At 41.9% G+C, this 12,711-nt stretch overlaps 2 protein-coding genes and 1 non-coding gene across 3 annotated transcripts in view; 1 reads left to right on the forward strand and 2 right to left on the reverse strand.

The window, feature by feature from the left end:
- Positions 1 to 2,807, reverse strand: part of LOC132455180 (zinc finger protein 431-like) — a 66,247-nt gene extending 63,440 nt beyond the window's left edge. Inside the window, exons 1-4 of the mRNA XM_060048970.1 lie at positions 2,689 to 2,807; positions 1,714 to 1,847; positions 1,142 to 1,422; positions 186 to 249 (exon numbers count right to left, since the gene is read on the reverse strand). Of these exons, the coding sequence (XP_059904953.1) occupies positions 186 to 249; positions 1,142 to 1,422; positions 1,714 to 1,804 (436 nt within the window). The 5' untranslated portion in view covers positions 1,805 to 1,847; positions 2,689 to 2,807. The remainder of the gene's footprint in view (positions 1 to 185; positions 250 to 1,141; positions 1,423 to 1,713; positions 1,848 to 2,688) is intronic.
- A 783-nt stretch (positions 2,808 to 3,590) lies between these two features.
- LOC132455187 (NLR family CARD domain-containing protein 3-like) overlaps positions 3,591 to 12,711 on the forward strand; it is a 34,237-nt gene continuing 25,116 nt past the window's right edge. Inside the window, exon 1 of the mRNA XM_060048986.1 lies at positions 3,591 to 3,906. The gene's annotated coding sequence lies outside the window, so the exon portion shown is untranslated. The remainder of the gene's footprint in view (positions 3,907 to 12,711) is intronic.
- LOC132456679 (U6 spliceosomal RNA) lies at positions 8,474 to 8,580 on the reverse strand. Its single transcript, XR_009525545.1, has one exon. It is a non-coding gene; the product is annotated as a U6 spliceosomal RNA (small nuclear RNA).

A 12,711-nucleotide genomic window follows, 5' to 3' on the forward strand; every position in this document is an offset into this window, starting at 1 on the left:
TTAAAAACAAGACATTGGGGAAAAAAATAATTAAATAAACATAGAAAATAAAATATAAATAAAACAAAAACAAGACAAAACAAAACAAACAAACAATTAAAACAGTGATCAGTTAGACGTTGTGTGCGAGTTTGAACAGGTGAGTTTTGAGTTGTGACTTGAAGGTTGCAATGTGTATTACCAACCCGCGGCGGGCAAGCCTCCACCAATATCCTCTTCAACTTTGATTGAAATGGTGTCTGGGGTCTGCTGCTTTCCACATAAAGAAGGAAACACACACAAGACATATTCTTTCATTTTCACAGAATAGCTGTCAATCCCCACCAACGACACATCAAGCATTTTTACACTGCCAAGCTGGTTCGGTCGCGGCTTGGCACGCCCTGCAATTTCAATGTCTTGTCTGTGTAAAACCAAGGGGGTATAATCCCCCTTCGTCTCAGAGCTGAATTGCTTGGTTCACAGTAGAAGGCGGGCCTTCACACGGAGAGTACGACTCTTTACAATGAATTGCAAAATAAATAAATATATTTATTGATTCAAGACCCTCGCATGCAAGAATGAGTTCACATCAGAGTGTAGGCTAAAACGCGATTAACTATTTACAAGTGCAAAAATGCCGAAATATTCTTTACTTTGCTAACCACTTTGCTGACGAAGCATTGTAAGGAAAGTTTGCCTGGTACTTTCGCTTAGATCGACAATCTTTCGTCTTCTTCAAATGCGACTGCATCACCTTCTCTCCCATGATGGTCAGCAGCTCGTGAATTTCACCTTCTCTACAGTTACAACTGTTCATGTTGATATCGCTGCATCGTCTCTGTTGTAGAGACAATGCAGCAACACCTCTACCCAAGCCTCGCCCCTAGAACTGGAAAGCTGTCTTATCGCATTTACATCAAAATGAAACTGCCAATATGTGTAGGGTCAGAGAGGGTTAAAAGGGGTGCGAAATAAAGCCCGTAAATTACCTCGGTCAGTGTAAACGCGCGGATCACACAGGTGAAAAGTTGGGCACAAGACGGGCATATTTGGCAATGTAAAAACGTTTACTGAATCATAAAGGTGTGGGCTTTCTATGGGTCTGTTTTAGAGTTGTAACAGAGGAAGCCTCTCTTTTGGATGTTGAATGATTTCCAACCTGCACACTCAGCTCCTCGCGGCAGACCAGCCGCTCGCCGCGCTCCAGGCTCTTGGCCTCGCTGTGGTCCGCAGACAGCGAGTTCAGGGCCTCCACTTCTGACGCTGTGAAGAGGGTGTCATGGTCCTCCACCGCCAGAGGGCCCTCCCCTTTTCCGTAGACGCTCAGAATCTTCAGCTCCTCGCTGTGGCTGGACATGTGGGAGGAGCCAGGGGTGTCCACACCCAGACTCTCTGAGGTGGCGTTGAGATGAGTGCTACGGTCTCTAAAGGCATCGCAGTCTTTTGCAGAGGGAGAAAAAAAAGGAAAAATCTATTGTAATGATACATTATTTGCATAAAGGGAGGCATTGTGCATTTGTACACATGAGAGAAACTCTTTAAATGTATGCAACATTGACACAGACGGTTTAAAATGTGTACTGTGTACTTTTAACAGGGCGCTGGTCATGATACTTTTCCAAAGAGGACCAGGCTTTTTAGCGCAGGAAAAATCTAGCATCAGCCTAGAATCTATGCTGCCTAGAATCTACCAAATCAAAGAAAAAATTACTCAATGAGTAATGTACATACCTTCACTTTTAAAATGGGGCTGAATAGACTTTAAGGATAGCTTTGTGCCTACAAATATGCGTTTCCAGGTTTTCTGTCTGGCAGGCAACATCCCTTGAGAGAAGCTGCTGAATGTAAGCAATTGATGAGCTGGCCTGCGTAGAGACAACAAAGAAAGATCAGTACTCAATTTTTTAGCTTTTATGTATTCCAGGTGCAAGTTGTAAGAAGATATAAGAGAAGCATGTTTAGTGAATTACATTAGCCTAATACTTAAAATGAGTTCTATGAAATGATATCACATCCTTGATTTGTTTACATATTTTATAGTTCATCTCAACAACTCAATACCATGACATCAAGCTCTGCAGAAATCGGCTAATAACCCTTTGATTTGGATCAGGTTTGAAGGGGAAAACATGCCAATAATAGTGCGTTCCAGGTACACTTTTTTGCCCGTAAATAACCAGCTATAACTGGGAGTACAAGAGGGTAGAAGGGTGCGAAAACAGGGTTGCTAGGAACGCACCATATGTATTTAGGATGAGTTTAACAGGTCATAATGATCATAATGATCTCAGTAAAACGCTAGAACTACTGCAGTCCAGTGGCCGGTAAAATACAATCGTATTCGTTTGTTGTAAGGTGAGCAGACATTGTTAAACATTGCATTCCCTTGGTATCCAAGCAGTAGAGATCATTGTACCCCCTTTGTTGAATTGTGCCCATTCTCGTGTGATGCCCCTTGCTTTCTGAGGTGCACACTCGAGTTACAGTGCGTGTATTTATAGTTATGAATGGGCGGCCATGTTTTAGTCCGCTGTCCTTTCTTTAATAGGTCCATGGTTTACACACATAACTGATGCTATCTACCGTTACATTAGCGATAGTAACTTGGCTGTTAGCTGTAACGCTAATGCTAAAGCAACATCATAATGCTAACAAGGTAACCATATACAGTAAAGCAACACAACGATATGGCGTTAGTTAACTTACTTTTTCGAGGTTTTGTAAATCCAAACACTGAGCAACTGCGATGATTCGCTCGTTTGCAAGCCACGGTGTCTCTCAAGGAACGAACTATGTGTACACGTTCGTAACTCATTTTATCATGGGGGGTCGGGACAAATAATCTGGGCGGGCACAATAAGAGAAAGGGGAGGTAACCTTTCCCCGTAATTTATTTCTTTTTTATAGGACATGGTTAAAAATAATTCAAACCAAAATAACGAGCATTAAAAAAATCCTAAGCAATAAATTATACAGTTCAAATGATACAGTTTTTTTTTTATTATGATGATGATGTTGTTCAGCTCGTATGTTAAAATAAATCAAAGTATTTGAACAGATTAACGGAAACCATCAAACAAGAAATGAAAAACAGAAATCCACTGCTCCAACTCAAAACACTTCATAATTTTTTTCTGAAGGTTTTTTTTTTGTTTTGATATAGTGGTACATTTTAAGCCTTTTGCATTGGTTCAAAGTTTCCCTCTGGCTTAGGAACTTTCGACACACACACACACACACACACACACACACACACACACACACACACACACACACACACACACACACACACACACACACACACACACACACACAAAAATAATTAGTAAACAGAAAAAGAAGAGACCCGACACAAACCCAAACCCTGTACATGACCATACGACATAAGGAACGATTAACCATTGGTAGGTTTGTTATCCTACCAAGAGTATTAAAGAAACACTTGACACTAAACTGTGTCTTGTGTTTCAACTCATTGTAGTAATTTGGAGCTGATTGGACAATTCAGCCAATGAATCAAATATACCTCCCTCAGCAGCTTTCGTGCATTGCGCAACATAGCTACATAATAATAAAAAATAATAATACAATTTAGAGGCGCCTTTCAAAACACCCAAGGTCACCTTACAGAGCATAAAGTCATCATACATTTTTTTAAAAAACAAGACAATGTGGAAAAAATAAATAAATAAATAAATAAATAAACATAAGCAATAAGAAATAAATAAAACAAAAACAAGACAAAACAAAACAAAAAAAAAAACAATCAAAACAGTGATCAGTTAGACGTTGTGTGCGAGTTTGAACAGGTGAGTTTTGAGTTGTGACTTGAAGGTTGTAATGGTGTCTGACTGTTTTATGTGTGGGGGGAGGGAGTTCCAGAGCCTGGGTGCTGGACAGCTGAATGACCGGGCACCCATTGAAGTGAGTCGTGATGTGGGGATACATAGTAGTCCAGCAGAGGTTGAGCGGAGGGAGCGGGAGGGAGTGTATTCTTGGAGTGTATTACATGCAGAGAGAAGTGACAGATAGTTATATTAGTTTTATTAACTAGCAGAGAGTTGTAAAGGCACTTTTTAGCCATTTCAGTGGAGAAATTGGAATCCTCATGCAATGTTATACTTAAAAGGAACAAGTAAATTACATATTAATTAAGTCTTTTGATATGTAGCATATAAAAAATATATATACAACGGTCCCAAACTGCATTTGAAATAGACCTTGAGACTCCGGTAAAACATAATAGGACATTGATCATGATATGCCTCAATATAAGAATAAAAACCATGGGTCAAATAGCAATGGCTAGTGGAATGAAAGTGAAAGGAGTGTAAGCTTGTCCAGGCCCTGCAAGTCAGGATGAAGGCTATAAAACAGAATACATTTTTAGCTAGTGGGCATCCCAGAAACCAATTCTATATTTTCTTGGGGACGACCCCCGTCCATTACTGCACCCCACCCACGAATTGGATCACCAGCCGCCGCTGCAAACAGAGAGTGAAGGGTGACCAATGCTAGGAATCTTCTGACTTTGTCCCGTTAGAATAATGCTGCATTCTAGAGGAAGGACCGGCATAAACTGAGCATCACTGAGAACTTGACATTTAACCAGGGACCTTTTAAAATGGATCATCTTCAACCATTATCGCCTATTATGAGACAATCCATCCAAGGTAGTTAGCATTAAGTGCACAGAATGGAAAGGTAAGTTGAATGAACACAATCATGTATAATGTGGGGTTCAAAAGTAGTCTATTTCACAAGTGAACTTTGCAGGCTTTTTGTAATAGGCTAACAAAGATAACGATAATGAGTGTTGTGGCAATATCAAGCAGAACTTTAATATACAAATTATATGAACCCTGTTTGAATTATTAGTCAATTTCAATGAATTTCTATCCATTCTCCATGGACCTAGGGATACCTCCCGCCCTCTTTAATTGAAAGGTGTTTAGATAGTTTTGCATTTGAAACTGTGGGCACCAAGTTTGATACTGAGGCCAATCCACAGACTTCTTTGTTGTGTAGATTCCTTTAACTGTCTTGCAGCCATGTCCACTCCACCCATATTGTGAATTGCAATTTAACTTGGTCCCTCCTCTGGCCAATCCTAAACTCCACGAAGGCCCCTCCCCCTGACCTTTGTTTCCTTTGTATTTACCCACGATGTGAACGTTTCCTATAAGAATCATGTACACCCATCGTCTCATTGACTGTATGCTTGGTAACTTTGCTGCCTGTATCTTCCCCTGATCAAGCTCTACATTAAATCAAATATTTTGCTGTCAGAAGTGTCGTAGAAATAAGCAAGTATCGAATAATAAGTAATGAAAAAGATAAGAGTAAATAAAAAATAAAATAAAAAATATAGTAAATAAAAAATATAAATAAATAAATAGAGATACACTATATACATATACATATGCATCGTAATAAGATAAGAAGATAATTGTCATCGTTGGCAGATGACGGTGGGTGTTGATGGGGAAGGGGGGGGGGGTAGTGTGCGTGTCAGTGTTGGTGGGGGAGGTTTTGGTCTTGACAGACCTCAACCTCTTACCAGAGCAGGGCAGTGTTTTAAAGAGTATATGTCCGGGGTTGGAGGGGTCCAACACGATCTTCCTTGCACGCCTCAGTGTCCCGGAGGCATGCAGGTCCTGGAGGGACGGCGGGTTGCAGCCGATCACCTTTTTCAGCATATCGGATGATACGCTGCGGAATGGGTCTGGGGGGGGGGGGGGGGGGGGGTGAATGGGGGTTTGGGGGATGGTAACAGGACTGCATTATCTTTCAAGTCTGCAGTAGAACTCGTTCAGGTCGTTGGCCAGGTGAGGGTCGTCGACGGAGTGTTGGGGCAGACGGCTTGTACTCGATGAGCAGTCTCAGACCCTTCCAGACAGACACTGGGACGTTATCTGAGAACTGCCGTCGGAGTCTCTTTGAACACGAGACTTTAGCGTCTCTCACTGCCTTGCTAAACCTGTATTTCGACTCCTTCAACGTGTCTTTGACTCCGCTCCGAAACGCCTTCTCCTTTGCCCGACCTTAGCTGTCCGAGTTCTGCTGCGAACCAGGGTTTGTTGTTGTCGTAGCTCACCCTGCTGCGAGACGGTACACAGCTGTCTTCACGGAAGCTGACACAAGATGTCACAGCATCAGTGTACTCATCAAGACTGTTTGTGGCAGGCCTGAAAATATCCCAGTCAGTGCAGTCCAAGCACGCCTTAAGATCCTCCACAGCCTCAGTAGTCCACTGCTTAGACGTCCTCACAACAGGTTTACAGAGTTTTAACTTCTGCCTGTATGCAGGAATCAGGTGGACCATGACGTGGTCAGAGTGTCAGGGGGACGGCGTGATAGGCCTTTCTTTAAAGTTGTGTGACAGTGATCCAGCGTGTTCTCCTCTCTGGTTGGGCACTTAATGAGCTGGCGGTATTTGGGAAGTTCATGGCTGAGATTTCCTCTGTTAAAGTCACAGACGACAATAACAAAGGAGTCCGGGTTAGTTCGCTCCACGTCCAGTATCTGGTCGGCCAGCTTAGTTATTTGTTTTTTTATTGAATGTCTCAATTGTTTCAAAAAATAAATGTCAACTGATTGACCGTTAGAATACATATTTGAATAGCTAAGGTTTCGTATACTAGGTTATAACTGCTGCCATGTTGTTGGATGAAGGGGGTTTCTTCTTTTGTTTAACTCCCGTTACGACACGGGGAGTCTGGAAGTTGAGCTGTAACGTGGCTTGAAGACCTGGATTGTCCTTGGTCCACTTTATCAGATCGTGGTCTCTATGTATCTAAATGTATGTAAACAGTATGTATAGATAATCTCTCCATCGATATCTTTTTCTCTTCATATATTTTGATCAGCCGTTCTGCTAAGAGTCTTCTGCGGACTCGTAATCAAACACATTTAGCCTGGGAGATAAGCCTCATATAACTACCAGTGTTGACTCAATATCAAATCACAAACCATAATAGCACTTATAACCTGGACACAAAGAGAGGGGGTTGCTTTTATAAAGACTGTGGTGAAAATACCAGCCTCAGCTGATGGAGGATCCCTCTTCTGGGCTCTGTCTCTGGGTTTTAGTGGAGGGTTTCCTTGTCCTAAAGAGGGCTTCGGGCTCACCCCTCTTTCTGCCTGCCTGCCTGCCTACCTGCCAGTCTGTCTATCTGTCTGTCTGGCTGTCTGTCTGTCTGTCTGTCCATACATCTAACATGGAAATATCGTAGATATTTTATTCTGGAGCCTCAGATTGAGTATTTTTTCAAGTTGTGCAATGTATCAAACACTGTGTGTGTGTGTGTGTGTGTGTGTGTGTGTGTGTGTGTGTGTGTGTGTGTGTGTGTGTGTGTGTGTGTGTGTGTGTGTGTGTGTGTGTGTGTGTGTGTGTGTGTGTGTGTGTGTGTGTGTGTGTGTGTGGACATTAGTATTCCGCTCTTACGTCCCCCCCCAGAGTGGACCCACTCCTGATGAGTGGGTCTCCATTTCCCATCAGGGAGAAATGTTGCAGGGATAGCCAGATAACAAGGACCTTAACAGCTTCATTGATACCAGGTGTCAGCATTGTGCACATTTAATGAAACTTCCCCAAAGGAAAGTAAGGTCCCCAAAGGTAACGTTGATCCGTTTGTGTATTTGTGTACAGCTGAAGACCCCAAAAGTGACATTACAATTATTTGTCCCCTATCTACAGGTAAAAAATATTATTCAACAAAAGTTGTTTTAGTATTTAGTAAACTAAATTCTCAACTGATTTTTATAATCTGTGGACTCCAAGTAATTTTTTTCACTTGCCTGTATCTCTCTTAAAAAAATATTCAGAAGATGTCCTTGAAGGTTGGGTGTTGGAACACGCGACCGCAAAAATTACGTAGACGAGTGTGTGTGTGTGTGTGTGTGTGTGTGTGTGTGTGTGTGTGTGTGTGTGTGTGTGTGTGTGTGTGTGTGTGTGTGTGTGTGTGTGTGTGTGTGTGTGTGTGTGTGTGTGTGTGTGTGTGTTTAAGAGAATAGCGAGCCGGTGTGTGATTAAAAGTAGCTAAATGGAGTGGGGAAAACACAATGAGACCACCTGAAAACGAAGCCGGTATGAAACTAAAACTGTGATTCTGAATAAAGTTTAAAGGATATCGAGGCGGTGGACCTCACCCTCCACGTTCCTGGCGACCTTGTGCTGGGACACCAGAGGTTGATGGCCCGGGCGCCCAGCTCTATGAGTTGAACAGCAGGACACTCTCGATGTGGTATGTTTGATGCTTTGGACAGTGTTACGGTGACACGCTTGAATTACACGCTCTCAATGGTGTACATGGAACTAAAATACTATGTCGCAATCCGTTCTCGGGTTCACCAGGACGCAGCGAGAGGAGGGGACTGTGTTGGCTGCATCGCACAACTCCGCCACTAGGGGGCAATGTCGTAACAGAAAGAATACCCAACCCATAAGTTATTACTACAAGTATTAGAATAGAGATATTAATAAGAAATTATAAATATAGAACGCTTCACGAGTTTGCGTGTCATCTCTGCGCGAGGGCCATGCTAATCTTCTCTGTATCGTTCCAATTTTAGTGTATGTGAAACCCGAGGTAACACATTTAATGCCTGATCCTGGGTTTGATTTATACCTCTACTCAACCATGAATTTCTCTCTAAGGGTTCGTTTTATTAAAAAAAAACACTGCAATACAATAACTTACATAGTAATAATAGATCAATACACCGGTCCAGTTATGGTGTCATTGGGATATCATGTAGGCCTATATTTTTTTAACTATTCTGTAACACCATCGCTAGGAATTCTGGGTAGCGCCGGGCTTCGTCTCTCCGGCGTTGGAATGGTGGAGCCCATAGATATATACATCTATGGTAACCAGTGAGTTCACAGAAGATCTGTTCACACAGACGCTGCGGCAAAGAGCACTCGTACCCTCGTGTTGATGGAAGAGTTTGCATCGCGTCCGCTTTGATTGATTTAGTCTAGCCCTGAATACAATTCAGAACACTGTGTTGCCCTACACAAATGCATACAGTAGGCCTACTGCGATCTACATCTACACGTAATACAATTAAATATATAAATATAAACATAAAATACAGTATCAGACACCTAGCGGTATATTTTTGATCGTTCAATGTCTTTACATTTAAAAGTGTGACATTCAAAAAGCTACCGCTAGGTGTCAGGTGGCAGCCCTTCTTTACAAGTCAACATAACATTACTTCGTCATGACTCCGCCGTGCGGTCTTTGTGATCGGTTAAAAATAATCACATCGATGCGCCTGCTTGCTGCTGCTCCTCATGTCCTTCTTTGTTGTTAAACATAAAGTTTACCGCCAACTAATAGCCTGGCAAGTTTATGTGCTTGTTTTAAATTGTTTGGGCGTTTTCTTAAAGACAGAAATATTTTACATAAACACCGTGGTTTAGGACAGGATTCTTGGTATAAAATATTTTCAGAAATATATATTTACGTGTGGAAGAGCTCTTAACTGAAGACGAGTTTATGAACTACAAAATACATTTCCTGCAGAAAATGCGGTGAGGGCTGTAGTACAAAGTGAGGTTGAAAATATCTTTTAATAAAGCCACATAGATTAAGACAAAAATAAACATTAAATGGCTTAAATCAAGTGAAGGGATTTGAACAAAAGTCTAAATGGAGTAAACAATGTAAACATGCTCACCATTTAAGAGAAAGTAAATGGTTGGCAACAATTAAAGCGACATCTGAATGAAAAGCGCAAAGCATTGCTGAAAATGCAGAAATGTAAAAGGTCAAATGTATTGCCCTGAACTGCAGCCAGCTGCCAGTGGCAACCAGCGGCCAGCCATGGCTGGCCTGTCGTCGCAGCCAGCCAGCCGATACCAGCCAGGCGTCGCAGCCCATCATTAAGTCGCATCATTATCATACCATCGTACTAAATTATACAAAATGTTAAAATGAAAGAGGCCGATTGCGTAAATAATTGACTAAAAGAGCAAAAATATATAGGCCTACCTAACCGTGGAGAGATTCAAACAACCGCCTTCTTGATCATAGTGTCACTACCGCTTGTACCACTGCGGCATTAACTTCGTATTGTTGCACTTATATTAAACTATATCACTTTCACGAAGAAATTGTACATAACATACCTTATTAGGCTTAATGACATTTAACAAAACAAATAGGCTATATATATTATCTAAAATACATTAATTGAATCCGCCCCAAATTACAACTAATATATTTTATTGATAGGCCTACTGATAGACCAACGATTTCATCATTTTAAAATGTAGGCCTACTTCAATATAAAAATATAAAAATAATATTTGCAATAAAGAGCGGTAGGAAGCTTTCGCCATTGAGCATGGCTTTCTGGTACTTCAATTGTCGCAAAAAAATAATTAATAATTAATAACATGCAAATTAACTGATAAACGACCGCCCATAGATTTTGAGCGACCAAGCCAGCCAGCGACCACAGCGACTGAAAGCAGCCAGACGAGCGACCTACGTCGCGACCAATGCGACCTACGACGCGACCAATGCGACCTACGTCGCGACGCACGTCGTTGGCCACTCATGCCCCTTTCACCCCGCCGCAAAATCGGGGCCGGTTCCGGGCCAGTTCGGAGCTAGGGCCAGGGCTTTGGTTTCACACCGCCAAAGAACCGGCTCCGGCCCCTAAAAACCGGTTCAACTCTGGCCCCACTTTAGAGCTGGGCTAGAACTAGAACCGCTTTTACGCCGGGGGCAGGGGGCGGAGTTATCCGTACCTTCATAAACAGGAAGACCAACGAAGACCGGCATTTTTTAAAACACCGAAGTAAACAATGGACGTGAATCCGTGTATGGTTCTTTTTTGTTTTTTCTGATTTTGTTTTAAATCGGAATATTCAAAGAACGAACCATACACGGATTGAATCGAAGACGAAATTGTTGTTGTTGTGTTTGAAACTGGCGCGAGGGTTCTTCTGCGCGCCTAACCTGACGCTTGATCATTGTGTGGTGGTTCAACGCGTCAACGCGCCAACGCAGCTAGATGAGTCCGTGTCCATGCAAGTGAACGGAGCGTTCCCTCTTCGTCATAACTATCAAACCAAACATCCTTCACATTTACCGAGCGAACATTATGAAAGTAAAAAACACATTTCTCGCTAAAAATGTTTCCATAAACGCATTTAATGGCGTAACTATGTTACTATTTCCACCCAGAATAAAGAAAGATGTCGGCCGTATGCTTCTGTCCAAGCTCACTAGCGGAGACGTTTGTAGTGACGTCATGACGTTGCTCACGCCGGCTCTATGGCTGGCTCTGGCCGGTGTGAAACCAACCGGTTCTTAACTGGGGTAAGGCTGGAACCAGTTTGGAACTGGCCCTAGCACCAGCCCGGAACTGGCTCTCGGTTCTTTTTGGTGTGAAAGCGGCATCAGAGAGCTCGGCCTTCCTCCGAAAAAGGAAATCCCCCACTGACCAGACTAGCGCTGTCGGAAGGCTGGCACACACCGGCAACGAAGCGCAGCGGTGCGCATTTCACGGTCGTCAAAAGCCGCCCCTAGCACCAATAGGAAGCGGCACGCTACAGCACTGTTGTGATATGTTTTGAAAGTAGCAGATCAACAAACTTAGTCGGTATAGGCTACCATAAAGTCATACCAGTTGTTTTATGACTACATATATGGCCCTGATGCCCATGATTCTCTGTTTGTGCTTACAATGATAGTCACATTAATTCATAGTTACCTTATGTAGGCTACATTCGGGCACTTTGTTTACAGTTTTGTCACTTTATTAACTTTCATTGCTCATTCCTTTTGCATTGTGTAATTATTCATCTAGTGCAGTGGTTTTCAAACTGTGGGGCGCGCCCCCCCTGGGGGGCGCCAGAGTTCTTCAGGGGGGGCGCGACGTGAGAAAAAAATAAACCCGAAGAAAACCCTGAAAGACGATGATTCAAATCATCAGTCGTACTTCAACTGTAGAAGTAACATAACTAAATCAATTTTCAACCGTTTATCTTCGTGCAAACCATTTAACAAATCTACACACTTGTATCTTCAATAATATCGAAACAGAATTTCGATATCATTTAAAATGTCTTCAGAATCACAGTTTTAGTTTCATACTGCTTCGTTTTCAGCTGTTTTAATTGAAGACGTCAGCCCATTCTGATACACCTACTTCTAGACATCGTAACTCATTCCTTTTTCAACCGTTTACCATCGTTCAAACCATTAAACAAATCTACACACTTGTATCTTCAATACTATCGAAACGGAATTTTGATAGCATTTATACTTTTTTCAGAATCACAGTTTTAGTTTCAAACCGGCGTCGTTTTCAGTTGGTTATAATAATTGAGGTCACCATAGCAACGCCGGTAAACAAACCCCGCCGAATAGTCGAATCTCTGGACTGAAAAGGCAGATCTGATTCGACTCAGAAAATTCAGGGTCGGGGACCCTGAATGAATCTGTAAACTGGCAGTTTACACAGATTAAGATGTTCAAATGTATTTAAAAAAGGTTAAGCTAAAACATGCTTAGATAAAGTTGTTACATTTTGTTGTTTAAAAACGCAAAAAGATGTAATGTTTCAGAAATATGTTTAAAAAATATGTTAAATTTTTTTTTTCAAATGTTTCAAAAATATGTTCCAAATGTTTTAAAATTATGATCGGAGATGTTTGAAATGTGTAAAATAATTAAAATAGCTTTCAAAACACAAGTATTTAGA

The sequence above is a fragment of the Gadus macrocephalus genome, chromosome 4, assembly GCF_031168955.1.
Source record: "Gadus macrocephalus chromosome 4, ASM3116895v1".
NCBI lineage: Eukaryota > Metazoa > Chordata > Actinopteri > Gadiformes > Gadidae > Gadus > Gadus macrocephalus.